This window comes from Nanorana parkeri, unplaced genomic scaffold (genome assembly GCF_000935625.1).
Source record: "Nanorana parkeri isolate BGI_ZX_2015 unplaced genomic scaffold, ASM93562v1 scaffold1361, whole genome shotgun sequence".
NCBI lineage: Eukaryota > Metazoa > Chordata > Amphibia > Anura > Dicroglossidae > Nanorana > Nanorana parkeri.
Window position 1 is genome coordinate 66,020 of NW_017307629.1, and position 21,594 is coordinate 87,613.

General features: G+C 41.2%; 1 protein-coding gene across 1 annotated transcript in view; it reads left to right on the plus strand.

The window, feature by feature from the left end:
* The window catches only part of GAD1 (glutamate decarboxylase 1), a 65,697-nt gene that overhangs the window by 26,559 nt on the left and 17,544 nt on the right, over positions 1–21,594 (plus strand). The window contains exons 4-6 of the mRNA XM_018569580.1: positions 2,889–3,131; positions 11,209–11,299; positions 19,297–19,409. Of these exons, the coding sequence (XP_018425082.1) occupies positions 2,889–3,131; positions 11,209–11,299; positions 19,297–19,409 (447 nt within the window). The remainder of the gene's footprint in view (positions 1–2,888; positions 3,132–11,208; positions 11,300–19,296; positions 19,410–21,594) is intronic.

Genomic DNA, 21,594 nt, shown 5'->3' on the forward strand with positions numbered 1-21,594 from the left:
GTGATCGGGAGCTGTACGGGCTATTGTGAATAGCCCGTACAGCACCCCCTCGGTTCTCCTGAACCGAAGGGGTCCTGGGGCCGAAGCTAGCCGAAGTATCGGCCGAAGCTACGGCCAGATCCTTCGGCAGCTTTGTGAATAGACCCCATAGACATTTGTCCACTCATAACATGTTCATTAAAATATTCTAAGCAGTAAAATATATCACCAGCACACCAAAGAAAAATACGAGTACTCACCCAAATACTCAATCCGCAGGGATTCCCCCCTCCCTTTTCCATTTTTCCAGCGCTGACTGGAGGGATGGACAGGGAGGGGGTGGGCTCTCGAGGCAGAGCCAGCTGTCAATCAGGCAGAGGGGTTTACCCCGACAATATTATAGGGATCCGTCCTGGCTGCAGCATAGCTCTGCACTTTCAGCATATAGTGTGCAATAGCCCACTATGTGCTGAGTTTTGGGGCGCAGGAAGGACATCATTTATGGCCTTCGTGTGACTCTAAAGAGAACTATGGCAAAAGTTGGGCCATAGTTCTCTTTTAAGAGGACTAATTCTTTAAATTGCATTATGTCTACTGAAAGCTGCACCTACTTAATTCCAGGCTCTTTGGAACTTAACACATAGTGAAAAAAATGCGTATATGATTAAATTCAGAGAAAGGGGCCATAAAATATTTCCTGAAGTATTTAGCTGAACCATTATGTATGGAAGTGTAATTTACATATATGAAAAGGAGAGGGCATGTGGCCCATAAAACACCAGTTTGACACGTCTGGTCTAAGGAATGGTGTGGCCATGCAAGGCAAAGCAACAGGTTCACTTAACTGCCCCTCCCCAGCTGCATATATTCCCCTTCCGTTACCCCCCTGCTCTGGGTGTGCAAAGTGGAAGTCATAGGGGTCTATTCACGAAGCTGCCGAAGGATCTAGCCGTAGCTTCGGCCGATCCTTCGGCTAGCTTCAGCCCCAGGACCCCTGTACGGCTATTGACTATAGCCCGTACAGCTCCCGAACGTGGCCGAGCGGCTCAGTCGAGCCAAACGCATATGCCTCGGCTCGGCTGAGCCGCGCTGAAAGCCGAAGCTGGCCAAGCTTCTGACAGCTGGGCGGAGCCAGCCGTGATCTTAATGCGAAGCGACCCGATGTACGGCTGCTTTCAGCCGATATACGGCTGAAATCAGCCCTACAAGCCTGAAGTGAATAGCCGAACAGTGTTCGGCTCACTTCACTTGGGGTCGGTTGTTCACTCGGCTGCCCTCGGCAGCTTAGTGAATAGACCCCATAGTGATAACACAGGGCTGAGGACTCTTCCATCTCTCATGTGACAGCACTTAGCCAACCACCAAGCATTAGTACTGTCACGTAGGAGAAAAAGAAGTGCGTGACATGCTACTACATACCATTAGGAACCTGGTATTTTTCTTTGTTCTTTGGTGACTGTATCAAGGGCGGTGAAGCAAAGGGGAGGTAAATTTATACTGCTGGGAATGGGGGAAGGTAACTCAACCTTTTGCTTTACCCTGCAATTAGTAAAGCAAACTTTAAAGAGAGATTGTTCTTTGCCTATACAGTCAAAAGTAGCAGATTCATTTCACGTCAGGTTCTTTAAACAGTGTGTATATATTTTCCCTGTACCCTCCTGCCACCTGAATCCACTACCAGACCACCTGAGACTTACCTGGTGCTTCCAGCTATGTTGAAACAAATGGCACTTCATCTGTCTCCTTGCAATGAAACATCCAGTGCCTCAGCAGCTGGTTTTCCGACCCAAATGTTGTCAATTTGTAACTGGCTCAGCAAGTTTCAACTTACACAGAAATCTTGAGCAACCTGGTGCTAAATATAGGTGTCAGGAGAGTTCCGGGAAGAAAAGTAGACACTGCCTAAAGAGTGTCACTTTGCCCATTCAGGGTAACACAGTGTCTCCTGATAGCCCACCCTTTAGACAACGTTTTTACCGATCTATGCTACTTGCCACCAGCCTGCTGCAGAAGTCCACCCTGAGTAAGGTCCAGTGTCTGATTGGTGCTTACCTGGGTGGATGATGTCAGCCCCCCTTCACCACATGCCAGTGCACTAGGCTTTCCCCAGGTTACAGTGCATGAGCCAGAGCAGCCAATCATCAGGCTCAAGCTCGGTCTCAAAATTGAGGGCACATGCTCCCCCATTCCCACAGTATAAGCCCTGATCCTTTAGTGCATTGGAGTGGGGGTTTGAATGGAGCTGGCAAAACTGCACATATTAGTAAGTATACCTTGTTGAGGGGATGGGCTATCAGGAGGCATTTTGCCATTTAGAACAAAGTGAAAGTGGCCCTTTAAAGTCCCTTTTGTAAAGTGAACCTGTACCTTGCCCAGATTGGAAAAATGAAAGGTTTACTTTAACAGTTTCCGCATTGCAAAATGATCATTTGAACACTTTTGCATTATTCAACAAACAACATATAAAGAAGATTGAATTACCTTTAAATGCAATGAGTTGTCAAATGTTACCACAAAAGTGTATTTTAGTAAATGTAGTAAATATATGTATCCTATATGCCTTCAAGCCAATCTAAAACAGATTGCATTGCTGCCTGTGAAATAATAGCTGCTATTTTATAAACACGTAATGTCTGTATAATGTGTAAGTGCTTAATCACAGTAACAGAGATGACTGGGAGAGACGGAGATTAGACAAAGAAATATGGCTGACTTCAAATGAGCAACTACTCTGACTGTCAGGGTGATGTCTGATAATGCAGTTAGGATTTTGTGCAGACAATTTGTATTCTCCTGGTACAAGCCATATATAAAGATCCTAGCCACTAGCAGACACTCCGTCACCTGGTCATCCATCTTTTGCTCTTACATTCAAAGGCTGGCCTTCTAATAGCTTGTTTGTTCTGCAGATTTACTGCCTGCCAAAAATGGAGAGGAATCCACCATGCAGTTCCTCCTGGAGGTGGTTGACATTCTCTTGAATTATGTGAGGAAAACCTTCGACAGATCCACTAAAGTCCTGGATTTCCACCACCCTCACCAGCTCCTGGAAGGGATTGAAGGCTTTAATCTGGAACTGTCAGACAACCCTGAGTCCCTAGAGCAAATCCTGGTGGACTGCAGGGACACTCTGAAGTATGGAGTACGAACAGGTATATATCTAATAATTATCTACAGGGACTTCTGCGCTCGATTAATCTAAGAAAACTGGGCGTCTCTCCTTACAGCTGCTCACTTAAATTAGCTACATGAGCCTGCATTAATATCATTCAAATATGTGAAGCAGCGCTATCACCCAACAAGTAAACAAATATGTGCAAAAACCAAATATTATAGTGAGAGAAAAGAAAAAAAATATGTATATATAATATTTTTCAAACATTTTCCAAATTAAATCTTCTAGTCAACTGTTTGTGTAAATCACAAGGTGATAATCTAAAAAAAACTCCAAATGACTAATAAAGTAGCACACGTCCTGTGTCAGTGTGTAAAACACATAATTGAAACAAAGTGTCCATACATTCATTTAGCGCAGGCAGCTCTCTCAAAAAAAAAAAAAAGTGTTGTCTTAGTCTTTCTTTGTGCGCCACTCTGCCCACTCTTGTAATTTCTTGTGTATTTTTTGCTGAAGTGCTCACAAAAAACACCAGTGCTCTGATAAATAAGCCTCTCACCTCCGTGTTCAGACCCTTGGGTCTCAAAGCGCTTCTTATAGGGTAAAACTCCTTCCTCACACCATTTGAAGCTGTGATCTTCCTTCCTTCAGATGAGACCATTCCTGATCTTAAAGTTTTTCTCCTCTACCGACAGCCCAACTTCATCTCAAAAAGATCTGTCATAGACAGAAGTGGAAATCATAGCGCACACCCCATATGCATAAAATGATTTTATTTAAAAAATACACTCACATAAAAATGAATAAAATCACATTCCTGGATGTCAGATCTGTCCTCCTCTTTTCCTCCAGGCGTTCTGACATCACTGACTCAGCTTCTACGCGTTACGTCTAATTGACTTCATCGGGAAGCTAGAGTCAGTGAGTTCATCAAGCTCATATATACAAGCACTCTATTAACCCTTAAGGTGCCCATACACCTTACAATTATCTGCAGATTTTCTGTGGTCAGATGCAAAAAGTGCAACAGATTGGCCCAGGTGGAAATTACTCCATCCACACAGTTAAGTGTAGATGGAGGAATCTGTTGCACCTTTTCCATCTGACCACAGAAAATCTGCAGATAATTGTAAGGTGTATGGCCAGCTTAACTATGATAACTATCTTAAACTATTGAAATCTATGATCTTCACATTCATACAATCTAGACCAATGCCACAAAAAATATACAATTATGGTCTGAATGTAGAGTTTGATTTAAATTGTTTTATTAGTGATTTTTAATGTGGGTTCCAATAGATTGTCTATGTTTGTTTTAAATTAATGGGGTTTCCGCAAATAGGGCCAGTGGATCCATCTGGTCCATTATTGAGAACCATCATATTACTCCTTATTGTGTCATTTTCATAGCATACACAGAGAATGGGAGATAGGAGAATGTGTACACAGGTGCAAGTTGTTAGTCTATTCCTTTTTCATTTTGCACTCCGCATAGCTCCCACACACACGTTAGTGCCATGGAAGCAGTTATGGTTGTTTTATTTGATTTAATAATTGTATGTTTATGTTGGCATTGGTCTAGATATTATGAATGTGAAGATCATAGATTTCAATAGTTTAAGATAGTTATCATAGTAAGGGTTAATAGAGTGCTTGTATATATGAGCTTGAACTCACTGACTCTAGCTTCCTGGTGAAGTCAATTAGACGTAATGCGTAGAGTCAGTGATGTCAGAACGCCTGGAGAGAAAGAGGAGGACAGATCTGACATCCAGGAATGTGATTCTGATACGTGATTTTATTCGTTTTTATGTGAGTGTATTTTTTTAAATAAAATCATTTTATGCATACGGGGTGTGCGCTATGATTTCCACTTCTGTCTTTGAGAAATCTTTTTGAGATGATGTTGGGCTGTCGGTAGAGGAGAACAACTTTAAGATCAGGAATGGTCTTATCTGAAGGAAGGCAGATCACAGCTTCAAATAGTGTGAGGAAGGAGTTTTACCCTATAAGAAGCGCTTTGAGACCCAAGGGTCTGAACACGGAGGTGAGAGGCTTATTTATCAGAGCACTGGTGTTTTTTGTGAGCACTTCAGCAAAAAATACACAAGAAATTACAAGAGTGGGCAGAGTGGCGCACAAAGAAAGACTAAGACAACACTTTTTTTTGAGAGAGAGAGAGCTGCCTGCGCTAAATGAATGTATGGACACTTTGTTTCAATTATGTGTTTTACACACTGACACACGACGTTTGCTACTTTTTTAGTCATTTGGAGTTTTTTTAGATTATCACCTTGTGATTTACACAAACAGTTGACTAGAAGATTTCATTTGGAAAATATTTGAAAAATATTATATATACATATTTTTTTTTTCTTTTAACTCACAATAGTATTGTTCACTATAATATTTGGTTTTTGCACATATTTGTTTACCTGTTGGGTGATAGCGCCGCTTCACATATTTGAATGATATATATCTAATAAACTGTGATGGATAATTAAAGGTGAATTCCATGCTGCAAGTGAAACCATGGAATCAGTGAAGTAATGCATTACTGAGCACAGAACTTGTAAAAATCACAATGCCCACCCAATTTACCTTAATCTCTAGAGAGAGTTAGCTCTCTGTAACTCACTGCGGTCACAGCACACACAGACCACCTCACAGGATAGTAGGGCAGTAGGAGTGTTCTTTCTGAAACCTGTACAGTCTAAGTTACTTTCCCTGCTTCTTACATTACCAATCAGACTCAGATTTCTATGAAAGCTTTTCATTTGGTGACTTAAGCTGGTCGTACACCCTTCAAATTTATCCCATGCAGCCCCGCAGACTGAACGAAAGAAATTAATCAATTCCTCTGTCCACGCTAAACAGGGTGGTTGGAGGAATGTGTAAGTTGAAACTTGCTGAGCCAGTTACAAATTGACAACATTTGGGTCTGACAACCAGTTGCTGAGCTTAAGTCACCAACCTCCGCTGCTCCAGCCCACTACTCAGATATCAGACTATTCAGCCGGAATCAGGCAAAATTCAAGCAGTGTATGGCCAGCTTTACAAAGACACTTTATTAATACCATTAAAGGGAGTTGGGTGGATTAATGCAACATGAAAATACCTAAATGAAAAACTGAAGCACTGAGCAGGTAAACTGTATACTAAAAACCTATAATAATCTATAATAAAAACCTATAATAATCTCAAGGCCTAATATTCAAATGTTCCACAGCGTACTTTTTTTTCTTATCATAATCTATTCCCATATGCTGCCAAGGTACATTGGTGTCTTATGTTGCCCATACATGCAACTACTGCCAACATACTGTATATACCCAAACATTTTCAGTAGCTTGAAAGGAGAGTTCAGATGAGGTTTAGGATATATATTCCTCCTGGGCCATGCTTGCTTTTACAAAAAAGTAGGGCGGTTACTGATTAAAATTTTCGTGTTCGATTAATTTACATTTTTTTTAATCGATTAATTTTGATTAATTATAATGCACATACAGATCCAACTACATTGGCCTATGCACATACAGCACAGTAATGAAGTAATAAAATGAACTAGCATCACACTAATCCAGCACGTTATAGTAAGCAATCTGCCACCCATGGACCCACTCAGTCTTTGCCTTTAATTTTTGTAAATGTGCCAAATAAGCAGCATTTACTTAATAGTAATATATATCAACACAGGAGCTGAGTAGTGGAAATCTCTGAGGTAACACTTTTCTAAAAAGATTGTCATTCTCATATAACACCAGACCTAAAAGCATCACAGGGGAAACATCTCATTAAGTTAAACTGCAGTGATTTGGAAAAGACAGCTATTTCTTTACACTGGGAGCCTGCATATATCTATAGAGCCTATGTGTGACATGAAGCGTACTCACTGATTGTGAGCAAGGCTGGAGGGACAGAGCGGTGTTCATTATCCTCTTTATGGATAATCAGCTGCAGCTATGCACATAATGTGTAGTTTAAGTCTTAATGAGAAGAGTCTTAATATGCCAGGTCCAAAATGACAAATCATTCCATGCTTAACGTTCCTTAAAAGAAATAAAATGTTGGTAAAGTCTTGTTTACAATCTAGATACATTTATCAGTGCCTGTTGTTTTAGAGATGTTTTTGTTCTACGGATGGGTTTTTACTGTTTTGCAGGCCTGGACCATAAGGCACATTTGTGAGTAGATCTGGTTAGTATTGCAGGCTGGTGTTAACCACAACAGGCCCTAAAGCAGCAACACTGGTTGTATGTGGTGGTTAGTGGTACCTGTAGATAAAAATTATTGCTCTGCTAGGTTTGGCAAAGTTTGTGGAGCCCAAAACAATATAGGATAGTAAGTGTTATATAACGGGAATGCCTTTTACTTATAAATTGGCCTATAGTATTTTCTATTGCCAGTCTCGCCCTTTTTTCCTGGATCTTAGATGGGTATTAATGGCTAAGTCCAGCACAACAATGTGTATTGTGTCCCTATTACTGCCTCACTCCTGTCATTTTTTTTGTTTGGGATCAAATAAGTTACTGAGACCCCTTTAAAATGCTACATATACTAGATGAAAGTTCCAAAAGGAAATGTTCCTGGCCAACATGTGGCACCAAGCACAATGAGACAGAAGTGATTTTACACTAGTTGTTTACCCTAGTTGTCCTTGCCACTAGTGTACTGGGTTATACAAGAGGTGTCCATTCTGGCATATCACATTTAAGTAGACAATAGGTGGTCATACATATTGAGAATGCTCTACATGGCATGACCTTTAGGTGTCAGAGATAGGGAGATATCTGGACACACACCAGATATGTAGAGCAACAGGCAGGGAAGAGAACAGTGAAGGACCAGACCCTCTCACAGGGTAATAAACTATCTCTGTGCATTATTAACATTCTCTCCACAGCCCAAGGTACTCATTATCTCACCTTGGTAGATCAGACATGGCTCAAGCCTCTCAAATGATGCTTGGGGAGGTTGGGAGCATCTCTTGCTATTATTGGGCATTTATGACCAGGTCTTAAGTCTGTGGGCCTCTCTCCCTTGATCTTTTCCTTGGGTCTGCTGTCATCACCCATTTTGTCCTTTCAGAAATCCACTCTGCAGGTGCAACAACTAAATCAAACACATCAAGGGTTTCCAATCGTGTCTTTGTCCCTTCCTCCATTACTCCAGGGACATTGTTCAAACTTTTTTCCCAAATTCATGAATCATCTGCTTAAATAAAGGATGTTTTATATTTGCTACTGCCTAGGTTACAAACTTCAAAGTGCAGCCTGGCATTCCCATTGTTTGGGTATAAACATGTAATATAGGACAGGAACATGGCACAATTTGTGTTTGATCTGTGGACTAAAAGATGGCTGTGTACATGTTCAATGGATTCTTTGTGCCCATGTGAATTCAATCTGTCTTGGCAGGTGTGCTAATATTAAGAACAGCTTTCTCCAGGTGTACAATGGAGAGAAATTCAACAAGGCTGTTTTTCCTAGTATTTTTATAGAAGGGCTTTGGTTGACCTGTGTTGCTGTTCCCCCAGCCTTGTCCCAAGAGTGTAAATTTAAAATGTATCTAAACCAAAAAACTAAAAATGTAATATACTGCAGCTTACTATTTCAGTTTTATTTTAATTTCTTTATTTTTACCTTTTAATCTTCTGAATAACACACTTCCTGTTTCTTGGGGTGGTTACACACATTTCTCCATTGTATCTATAGAGGATGCCATGGATGTCACATCACCATTCTCCATGTATTCATTTATCCATTTAAAAAAAAGTAATTTGTATTGCATTTCTGGCAAGATCAGCAGGTATGTTCTCTACTTGCTGAAAATGTTTTAAGCCTCAAAAGTAGAAACTGAATCAGCCACCACATCTAAGGACCTGTAAGCTGCAATGTATTAAAGTTTTATTTTTGGGTTTATATATGCATTAGGTAAGTAATTGCAGGTTTTACATGTAGATGTAGATATATAGTAACGTAATAGTAATTTAGATAGAATGGTTTTCCCATTAGAAATGTTATCTTGATATTAGATTTCTATTAATAATTAGGATTCATCAGTGTAGTGGTTGTTCCAGCACACAGATCTGACTGCTAATGCAGAGGCATAGAAAGGCTTTTGCTGGACAAGCTGGATAATTGACCAGCTACCCGAATGTGGTTTTGCTTTGGCTTCTTCTGGATAATCAGCATTTGAACAGTTTTTAGCATAGATGGAACTTAATGGGCTTTGGTCTTTTTCAGCATTATTTTGTATGGTTATATGAAGAAAATTGCACTATTGTAGTCAATATCCTTCAGTAATAGTACTGTAGTCTTCTGCACCTGATGACAGCAGTGCACTTTTGGCTAAAGGTGGCCATACACTTTACAACCATCGCAAGACCTTAGTCTTGCGATGGTTGTAAAGTAATTAAAAAAACGTACGATCTGCCCATCTTGGACAGGCAGATCGTACTCTCAATCATCGCAAGCCCGTCCCCCTGAATGGCGGGCTTCCAATGACCGCAATGCTGAATGGGCAGTGTGCGCGTGCGCACACCGGCCCGTTCGGCATTTATCTCCCGAGCACCGTTCAAACCAGCCGAAAATCGTACGATTTTCGGCTGGTTTTCTAGCGTGCTCCTTAGACAAAAGACGTGCGACCGTACAGTAGAAACGGTTGCACGTCTTCGTTCACACTGCTCGATTCTCGTACGATCGCGGGATTTCCCGCGATACTCGTACGAGAATCAAGCAGTGTATGGGCACCTTTACACTGACCCATTAAGTGCATTTCTCAGTGATTTGTTTTAGCATTAGCATTAATAACCCTGTAGATTTGTATACCTTGCAGTACAGTATGTTGATGGAAGACATGTCACTGAAGGCACATTGTGTTGCTGTTACTACTGCACAAGCTGTGTGTGACCCAGTAGTCTGATTTTATGGACCGGAATGCAGAAATTGGTTCTGTCTTTGAGCCCTGCGCATTTGTTGTGTTTTTTCCTGTTGCCAAATTCATTTTATAGGCACAGATGTCAGGCTATTTATCCCATTACTGAGCTTGTTTATATGTCCTACAACATAGAGAAAGTTTTCCTTCACTGGGGCCCACTCACCTTCTGCTTCATAGACTTTCATTTAGTCAATATGAAAAGTATAGTAATTGCCAACAAATCGATGGCCAATCAACCCTTTTCATTGTTTTGGCGACCCTAAACTAACCAATCAACCATTTTCATTGTTTTGGACGCCCTAAACTAACCAATCGACTCTATCTATTGTCATTTTGACAACAAAATGACAAAAGGTGAATTCTAACCAGCGGCTTTTGGTTATTTAAAAAGTACAAATCCTGTGGGCAATGGCCCTAAGTAAACCTCCAAAAAATGATCCCCGCCCTGGCCGATATATTTTGATGAAACCGCTCATTTTTGGACATCCAAAACAATTTTAGAAGTTATTGCGCAAAGCAGAGTCACAGTATGCAATTTCAAAATGGGTGAGCAACAAAGCGTTACGGTAAATCAATGATAGCAGACCTACCCTTACCCTTAGCCATTCCACTCCTTGACATAATTACATCGACTGCAGAAACTGCGGCTCTGGGAACCCACCATGGCTACCCTTGCAGTGTGGCTTCCACATATTTTGCAAAAGTTGTGCAATTAAAACCTCTGTTTTTAACACATACTGTTAGACAAGGCAAATTATTTTGTTGCAGGCTAGCCAGTAAGTGTGCTGGGAAACATCAGTGTTTTGGATTGTTGTAAGCCCTTCTATGTGCACCTTGCTACCAAGGGTAGTTATAAATTGTGAGGCTGCCATGTATTTTTAGCTTGGCTACCCTTGGGACCAAATTTCATGGCATTTGATTGCATAATTTCTACTGAAAATAGAAACAGAGTTTAGATTGGTCGATTATATCCTTCAGCAGAGATCATGTGACCAAATGCCTAGACACTGACTGCTAAAGAATCCCAAAACAATATGAAGATAAGTATTTCTAAAGTTCTTGGAGCAGGATGGACAAGATAAACCTGAGTTTTCATGCTGTTGCTGTATGTGGAAAATACAAAGGACAATAATAATGTGTTTATATTATTTAAAATTTAATTATTTTCTTTTTAGGTCACCCACGTTTTTTCAATCAGCTTTCAACTGGACTGGACATGATTGGTTTGGCCGGAGAATGGCTGACCTCAACTGCAAATACAAATATGTAAGTTTATGTTGTTACGTTTATTTTAAAGGATATGTATTCCTTTTTATTCCCTTTTTAAACTTAGTCCCAAATAGCCCCCCAGCTCTCAACAACAAAATAGTAGACAATAAGGGGATTGAAAAGTTTCTTCTTCATGATCTTGAAGATTTTTTGAAATTCCAATGGCCAATTTAACATGCCAGTGTTCATCCAAAACATACTCACAATGATATTAGTATGGTTCTCCACAAAGTCTTTTTTTTACATGCTTTTCTGAAGTAATTCTAAAGGATTTGAAATGCGGTGTTTGAATTGGAATTGTATGGATGCTATGTACAGGACACCCCCAGGTTACCATATTACATTTAATTGTTTTGACAGTTTTTGAAATTACACTGGCTACAGATTGAAATGGAAAATTAATTTTTATTAGCAATTTTATAAACTGTACTATTTTATATGTGTAATTTTCCTTTCAAGGAAACTTTTACTGAATGGAATAAGAAGGCTGCCATTACCCTGCTAGAAAAAAAGAAAAGTTTAATGATTTGCAAAGCTGATATTGGCTTACTATGAACAGCAATGATGTGCAGAACTTTTTCACCTTCCTCGTGGGCCTTCTGAAACCTGAGGCCCTGGGCAGATGCTCAATTGGCTCTTATTATAATCCACCACAGTCAGATTGGGCTACTGTGTTCCTAACTGGATTGGAGTCAGTGTTGGCCTGAGAGTTCACAGAGTTGACAGAAACAAAATCTTGAAATTGTCCAGTTGAATAACTTTAATAAAAATGTAAAGAGACACTTCTATCATACAGGACATTGTGACAAAGTGCTTAAAGCCCCCACCCCAGTTATACTGGCATTTTCAACAATACTGCATCATTTCTGCCTGTGTTGTAGCCAGCACTGGAACCCATTGTGTCACCTGTGATGGAAGTTATGGGAAGTGGTGGCTTTACCCCTTCCAGTGTTTGGGCCTAGGGATTGGCTGATAGACCTGTGTACTGTCTAATGGGCATGTAACCCCGCAACAAATGTGATTCATATCGATTCAAACTTTTATTTCTTTTGTTTTTCGGATTTCGTATCTGAAGTTCGATTCGGTACGTTATTCAGATCCATCCCAGGTTTTGTTTCAGAGCGATCCGAATTTTCGTTTTACAATGAAGTCACATGACCTTGCCTGTAATGCAACCCCCAATAGCCCAAAAAATATCTGATTGGCCAGGGAACAGTCACATGTTAAATTTTTAGTTTCGTTTTAAACAAAATTCGTACGGATCCGAGTTTCATTAAATGGTCATTTGGATTCGTTCGCATTCGCATGCGTTCAAATTCGGATGCATCCAAATTTAATGAAATTGGTACAAATATCCATTCACAACTAAGCAAAATTTACATGTCAACTGTCTAAGGGAAGAGGTCACACAAGGCAGCAGAGGCAGGAGCCTGGTCCTGGATCAGTGGTAATGTGAAATTAACTAGGACAGGGGCCCCTTAAGGGCAAATTGTCACTATGCCCTGAATTGACAAAGTGTTTGTAGTACTTGAATTCATAAGTATAATACAATATGCATCACTTTAGGATGTATTAGGTTGTAAGCGCAGAAGTTCATATTTTACATTTAATCACTTTACAACAACTAAAACAGTGAAATATGGTGGCTCAGCGGTTACTACGGGTTACAACACATTGCATTTTTCCTTATTTATTAGCCGTGATTGTTTCTTTATCAATACCCCAGAATGAATGGATTCCAATAATAATGGTTCAGTAATAAAGCTAAATAGCTACATTAATCATAATGCACTTTTTTAAATCTGATATTGAAAACTGATTGAGTCATATGGTTTTATCACCAAATGCGATCTATGTGGCAAATGATAGAAAAGTATATTGTAACTCTCGGATACGTTTTAAGCCTGCGTGGTCAGTCAAATAAAACAGCTGGTGGCTATTTGAAATTGTATATTGATTTGTGCATGGCCTGAAAAGAAAACAAGTAAAATCTAAATATAAGGCAATTGTTTAACATTATATCTCCCTGTGAAATGCACTTGGAGCTTAAAGAGGAGACAGAGCTTGAGCTGTTAATGGATCAGTCCACCCAAAATTCATGTTTTGTTTTTTTGGTAGACACTGGAGAATTAAACCCCCTGTTTCTTAGAACTCTCAGGGACTCTATTGGTGATATTTCAGTTCTTGAGTTCCCGAGTCTACACACCTGCTGTGATAATGGTGTGGGGTTCTCACTTTTCCTGTTTGATGTTTTATTTATTTTATATTATTGAGAATGGAACATGAAGTGCTGGACAATGTAAAGGTGGCCAGGAACACACAAAACTCCCAGATAGAGAGGAGCAGAGGCAGCAATTTTGTTGTTGGAATATCAAGAACACGTATAATGGTGGCTATGTATTGTACAATCTCCATTGCACGACTTAAAGACACTTTTCTGCAGTGGCGCATTATGATAACGTGCAAGTTACCTTAATGCACGTTTTGTGTATTGCAGTTGTATTGTGTACTGTATATTCACTTTATTTTAAATAGATTTTTATTAATTTTTCCAGATATTTTGACATACATTCACGATACAGAAAAACATAGACTCAAAGAATGTATCTTGGTAATCCACCAAATAGCATAGAAAACAATAATAAAAGGGGAGAGTATAGAACACATATACTTTCCAGTGTACAAGACATACCGTTTGGGCAAACTTGTTAGCCCGTCGGGTGGGACAAATACCACGTTTTCCACGGGTCCCAGTATTTATCAAATTTAAGCAGTAGCAATTGCAAAAGGCCAAGATTCTTTCATAGTTATAATGTAGATGGACCATTTGTATGACTTGGCGAACAGTAGGAGAGTCAGTTGATTCCCAGTTTCTCGCGATCATCAATCGAGCCACCAGAAACACATGTGCAACTATCACCGGAAAGGGTGAGGGATAATGTCTATGCCCAAATTCAGCAAAGCCAATGCTGGGTCTAGTCGAACTTCCACCGCTGTGATTCGGGATATAGTTAAGAAAATATGCTGTTTATTCACTTTAAATAGCACACCAGGCAGTAAGGCAATGCAATTTTATTGCAGCACACTACAATGCATAGTAAGGCACTACCGTAGGGTGGCGACTTTATTGCCAAAAATTGTGTATGTTGCCAGACCATTCACCCATTTTAAATAATTTTAACGCAATGCAGAAAAATGCACATTTGCAGGTGTGCTTTAGGGCTCATTCACACAGGCTTGCAGTTCTGTACAGTGTGCATGCCCATAAAATGACCCGATCCCGGAAGTGACAGTTGGTGCGTGTAATTGCGCACAGCAACCTATTCTTCCCTATGGGAGGACATGGCTGCACACAATTGCATGCGGTCACACGCACACCCAAACCAGCACATCCGTGCAGGCCCATCTGAATGAGCTCTTAATGCAAAGCACCAGGACACCAAGGTGTCCAATTTTGGCAAACAAAGCAGCCAATTCATGTTTTACTTTGCAACAATCTGGTGAATATAACACATGTTGGAAATATTCTGTTCAACTAACGCCAATTGTTTTCTTTTCTATTAAGAAAAGAGAATGAGAACTTTCATCATGCACATGCAATGTCCACACATCAGTTGAGTCAGGGAGAATTGCCATGTCATTTCTATAGGCACCTTGAAGCCAATGTATTTAGGTCTGTTGGGATTTTTTTTAAAGGAATTCACAGTGTGCATTCCTTAATCTAAGCTCAAAAATATGAAACTTTATTGAGCTCCCATGAAAAAAAAAACTCCACTTGCTACAAGGATATATTGATTGAACAATTGGTAAAGTTACTTTTAGTATGGGTTACATATAATTCTAAAGTAATCTTCCTTTATATTACATTTCAATCACCCCATGCATTCCAGAGGAAATATCAAATCATGTGGAGTTCTGCCACTGGCAGCTGACATGAAAGAGAAGGAACAGAGCAGGGGGGATTAATGCATAATGCTTTCTGCAGCTGTAATGGTGACCTATTTCATGCACTGTAGTTGGATAGAGCACGTGCTTAGATTACACATTTAGTATTATAAAAAAAATCCTGTAGCTAGAGGCAACTCACCGGTGCCAGCATTGCTAAATAAAGGCAGTGAAACCATTCATCTGTTTCTACACCTTTGGTCTCTAGCAGAGGCGTAACTAGAACCTTCAGGGCCCCGGTGCACGAAACCATGAAGGGTCCCCCCAACCCCCCGCCGCCATGGCACTGTGTGGTTAACAGGACGGATGCCGAGGTCCCCAGCAAGCACGGGACCTCAGGCAGCAGCTTAAGTTTAAAAATGTTGTGCCGGTGTTCTGTCGAACGCCAACCCAGTATCTGCGTTTGCACACAGACAGGATTAAAGAGGAAACCGGCATTTATGTACAAAGTATTTGTTTGTAATGGTTAATTGTGACCGGTAATAATATGCCGTCCCTGGCAGTAAATGATGGATGGAATATTATTAACGGTCACAATTAACAATTTAAACTAAATACGTTGTAAGTAAATGCCTGTTCCCTCAATAATACTGGTCTGTGTGCAAGCGCAGATGCTGAGGTCTGCAAATTCGACTACGTCGGTTTTCTCAACAGAACACTGGTATCTGCGTTTAGTATCGGGGCATTTTCACGAGTACGAGTACTTGTGAAAATGCCCAGTATTGGCACTGGTGCATCCCTACTTGAAATTATAATGTATTGCTGGGACTTGTAGTCCTGCATAGTTGGTGCTATAAGACTATTGACAGCCTCTCCATCCCCACCGCACAGCCGCCCGTACATGCGGCGGGTGGCTGAGCAGCCGGGAAGGACCGGCACGATCTCGGGGGGGCCCTCTTCTTCCTTGCTAGGCCCCCCCAACAGGCGGAATGTGAGTGCCCGGTCGCAATTGCAACCCTGGTAGTTCCGCCAGTGGTCTCTAGCTGGCTGGACCATTGATGAATGATTTGATAATGCCACTCCATTGCAAACTGAAACACGAAGAATGGTCTGGCCAGCAAGGTAAAAAAAGATGCTGTAGAAACAGGTCAGTGGCTTCTTTGTCCTCTATAGCAACTGGTGAGTTGCCACCAATGACAGGATAACTAGTGCATTGCAGGCCTTTGGCCTAGAGACCGGCTTCACTTCTATGCATTGTCAAAGTGTGTTGTACAACATGCATTTGACTGTTTTGTTAGCACAAAACAGTACTCTGTGTGGAGCATTGACATCCGTGTAGAATCAGGGCTATCCCTATGGTTTTTGCCACCTGAGGACATTTCTTTCTGGGGGGAAATGGGGGGGTGTTACAGGTAAAGGTCACTGGTTAACTTGTCATGCGTTGTGGCTGGCGCAGTGGATGCCAGACTGGGCTGTCATCAGCTCTGTCCGGCTTCCTGCCTAGCTCACTGACGTCACTGGTTGCCAGGTGCTCGGCAGGATGCAAGCCAGAGCATCCCGCTCAGCCCTAGGCAACCTGTGACGTCAGTGAGCAGGAAAGGACGCCAGGCAGAGCGTTACAGGTTGCTAAGAGCTCTAAGCAACCTGGGTCGCTGTGGCTGCCCCCCTGCCGCTCCCCAATGGCATGCCACCTGAGGCAGCCACCTCACGCTACCTCATTATAGGGATGACCCTGTGTACAATTGCATCCCTAAGCACAAGTACAATAGGTGATAATGAAATAGCAATTTAGAGCATCAAACCACATGTCATGCATTGTGGTACGCCGCATTAAAAAAGGTGCAGGTGTAGTCTTCCTTTTATTACCATGCATTGGCAGCCCATTCCTGATGAATGTCACTCAAAGCATAAACCAAAAGAGGAGCGTTGGACCAAATTTATAAAGGAGTTCAAAACAGCTTTAATGATCCATAAAATAACATCCAACACGTTTCGGGGGGTAGTGAGTTTTGCCCCCGAAACATGTCGGATGTTATTTGAAGCTGTTTTGGACTTCTTTAAGAATTTGGTCTGGCGCTCCTCATAGTTCTCATAGTTCTAGCCGACCTGTGACAATGAGACTGTCACAGGTCGGCTCAGTAGATCGGGAGGTGAGCGAACACATACCAGGTTCGCTTACCTCTCAATCCTGTCACGGCTCTCTGCCATGACAGGGGGAGGGGCTGGATTCCCCTCTCCCAGCTCCGATCTGCCAGCGCTGACTGGTGGAACGGACGGGGGAGGGGGCGGGTACAGCTGGCTCTGCCTCTAGATAGGCAGAGCCAGCTGTCACTCACGCAGCTGGGCGGATCCCGTCATCTACGTCGGGATCCGCCCCGGCTGCGGCGTCTCAGTATACCGCGAGCTGCAGCTCGCGGTATACTGAGCTTAGGGTAACGGGAGGACGCTAGTTTGTGTCCTCCCGTTACCCTAAGGAGAACTATGGGGAAAACACTGACCCCATAGTTCTCCTTTTAAGCTTTAAGTGACATTCTTGGGTACTCATTGGAGGGTAGCCCTGTTTCCATGTAAGCCACCTAAGCAAAGCCAATGAGCTCACTGAATGACTGTTGTTCACATTCACTGTTTATGAATAAACAAGTACCAGCGCCTCTTGGATGTATCCCTAAATGAATGGATTGCCTTAATGCAACACATATTAACATGCAAAATACCACACAATAAAGTGCATGTGGTAGTGCAATGGAATGTATACTTCAGGTGTGAGGGGAGCCAGAAAGTTTCACAATTTTAGGGACAGACTTGAAAAGGAATAATGTAATCTAAGAGAAGTTTTTATGGTAAAACAGCTATGTTAAAAAGGAGATCAATAGATACATGTGCAAAGAAAATGCTTTACAGGCAATGGCCATTATGACTAGTAGTAGGTTTTCCAATTGTGACTGGGCCGTCTCTTTAAATACACTCGAAAATTTCTCTAGGCTTGCATTGTTTTCTAAATGTAGTGATGCACATAAAGGAGATTATTAAAGTAGATGATTGTATCCATTTTAGATGATCTAGCTAATTGTCTGCTTCTCTTTTCCTCTATTCATTTGACAAAAGTGCCATCCTAATAAGAAAACAAGACCGAATTCTTGTCGGCCATTAGTACACTGCACTATACTCCTAAATTAAACTAATTAATAATCATATTGATTGTTTTACCTCACTTTTAAAGATGGATTGCAAATGTACAGGTTGATCGCATTAGATCTATGACATCTCTCAGTCACTGTGAAAGTCCTTACCTAAGACCTTACCATGTATGGAGCCTTTCCTCTTCATTAGATGGACATTTAGGCTGGATACATGTCTTTTTGTTTTTGTCACGGATAATTAAAAAAAAAGTCATCATCTATAATTACTCCTGACAGATATCGACTGAACGAAACTGTAAAAACAAAGTTGTCCTTGGGGGTTAGTAGATGGCGGACACTACATGAATAATTGCATTTGATGTTTTTTTTTTATTAACTGCATTCAATAGTTTTAATTAGATTTGGGCGACTCATTACGCAAAACCTTAACCCTTGTGGTGTCAACTCTACTCCACAGCGTGCCATTTTCGGGAAGGGGCTTCCCATTTTGGTCCTATGAATTAATCACTGTATTGGTGGGACTTACATTTTCTGAACAGCTGGAGGATTGCAGGTTGTTTTTCTCCAACTTTCTACTTTGTTTCACAAATAGAACAAAAGGGGACACACTTCATTCAAGCCCCACAGTAAGAAGTGACAGATCTTAAATCGCCGTTGTTGTGAATATAGATGTTTTCACCAATTATTTCAGGATAAAAATGGGTTAATGGAGATCTTTCTATAGCAAACGCTGATATTCATGTTTGTGATGACATCATTGCGGTAGCAAATAACATTAAAGTTTGCAGGTACCTTATTGCAGAAAGGCCATTTAATTTGCTATGGAATTTTCTATATCATTATCATTTATTTTCAATGTAAATTCAGAAATGTTATCATTTCAAGTTTGTTATATGCAGCAGCAAAGACCTTTCTTATTAAATGATATAGATCTTACCTTGTTCCATTCTGTGTATTTTGTCATTGAAGGTTTACCTATGAAATTGCTCCAGTGTTCGTCCTGATGGAACAAATAACACTAAGGAAAATGAGAGAAATAATTGGCTGGTCTGGAAAGGATGGAGATGGCATTTTTTCCCCAGGTAAGTTTCGTGAACGGCTCTAATGCCATGAAAAGTAATGGGGATTTTATTTCCAATATGAACTGCACATGGAATGCTTTCAAGCACAAAATGTAAGGGTAATAAAAATGAGGCTAAAAGGCATGAATTCAACAGAACTGGAAAGCTCTGACATAAATACGCCTAAGACACTCATACTGACATCTAGAGAGATGTGAAAATGGCAAGGTCTTTATACATACATATGGTGCCCCAAAGTGGCTTTTTAAGTCCTTGCCCTCAAGGAGCTTACAGTCTAAGGTCCCCATGTCACATACACACACATACTAGGGCAAGTTAGGACATGAGCCAATTAACTTACCAGAGTCTATATGTGTTTAGAGCACATTTCTAAATGTATATAAAGGTATGTAACTGATTTTCAATACAATCATTCAGACTTTGAATTGCCTACATTCAGCTTAGCTGCATTTAGAGAACATAGAATCCTGTGCATCCAGGATCCATATTGGAACTTTAAAGGAAAACTATGAGGTGAGTGATTTTCACTCAACCTCATAGTTCGAGCCGACGTGTGACAATGAAACTGTCACACGTCGGCTCAATAGATCGCGAAGTGAGCGAACACATACTGTCGCTTGCTCACTTCCCGATCATGTCCCCACAGAGAGCAGTGACTGTCACTCACGACTCCGTGCAGGGATTCCCCCGCTTCTCGCTCCAATCCTCCAGCGCTGACTGGAGGAACGTACGGGGGAGGGGGCGGGCACAGCTATCTCTGCCTCTAGATAGGCAGAGCCAGCTGTCACTCACCCAGCTAGGTGGATCTCGACAGTATTGTCGGGATCCGTCCCGGCTGTGGCGGCCTCAGTAAACACTTACCCCATAGTTCTCCTTTAAATGTGGCTAAACTTATGTACTGTATATGTAAACACATATAAATGTAGCTTTAGCCAGGAACATCTAAACCAAGAAAAAAAGTGATATACATCCCAGATAACTTATTTTCACTTTTCTAGTTTTCAGTGCCAGTGTGAATGAGGCCTAATAGGAAACTAGAGTATCCTGTAGGAAACTCACACAAGCACAGGGGGAACATGCAAATTCCATGCAGATAGTGCTCCAGTGCTTACCACTGAACCACAGTGCTGCCCTATCCCCTCAAAAGCTCTGCAAGATCTGCACTTGGTTCTTATTTTTCTGTTGTGGACTGAAACAAAATGCATGTTTGTGGACTGTAATCACCGGAAATAGTGTCAGCACTGCCCTGTTGTTTTAATTAAACTATGGCATCCCTCCCACTTTCCACAACATAGGGACAAATTGTTCTGTAGTCCATGATAAGAGCTAGTAGGAATGTCGGAATGCAATAGCAGGTAAAGGAGCTTTATTTTTTATAGGTATGTTTATATTGTGCCAACAATTTTACAAAGTGCTTTACAAACCGTACATTCACATAGGTCCCTGACCTCAAGGAGCTTACAATCTAAGGTCCCTATCTCACATGCATGCATACTAGGGTCAATCTAGCCAATTAACCTACCAGCATGTCTTTGTAGCGTGGGAGGAAACCGGAGTACCCAGAGGAAAACCACGCAAGCACAGGGAAGACAAGCAAAATCCATGCAGATAGTGTCCTGACCAAAATTCAAACCAGGGTCCCCTGTGCTGAAAGGCACTAACTGCTAAGCCACTGTGCTGCCACTCCATCTGTGGATGGAGGAATCCGTTGGCCAGCTTAATTCTTGTGTCCCCCCCAGTTTTCTTCCAAGTGCTTCCCAAACAGAGGATTTACCCTTGCCAGCAGGCATGCAGGCATCTGGACCTTGCCTGGGCATGTAGGCATGTAGACCTTCTAAGGCATGTAGACCTTTTGTGTGCAATACACAAACACATCAATGGCTCCAGAAATGTTAATCTCGCATTTAGTTTGGGATGAAAATGTGTTTGCTTTAGGCAGGTGCAGATTCCCTATGAAACTTCATCAAATACATAATAAACATGATGCAGCATGAATATCATTGAAGACATTTACAGTACATAAATGTGTGCTTGTCTTTAGGATTCCTAGCATTGTTCCAATATGTTTACTTACCTCAATAATAATGCGACTGCGACTGCATTCCAGCTGTGTACCTTGACTATAGGGATTACCTGGAAACTATATGTATAGATCATTTCAAAATTATACTTTATGGAGACAGTA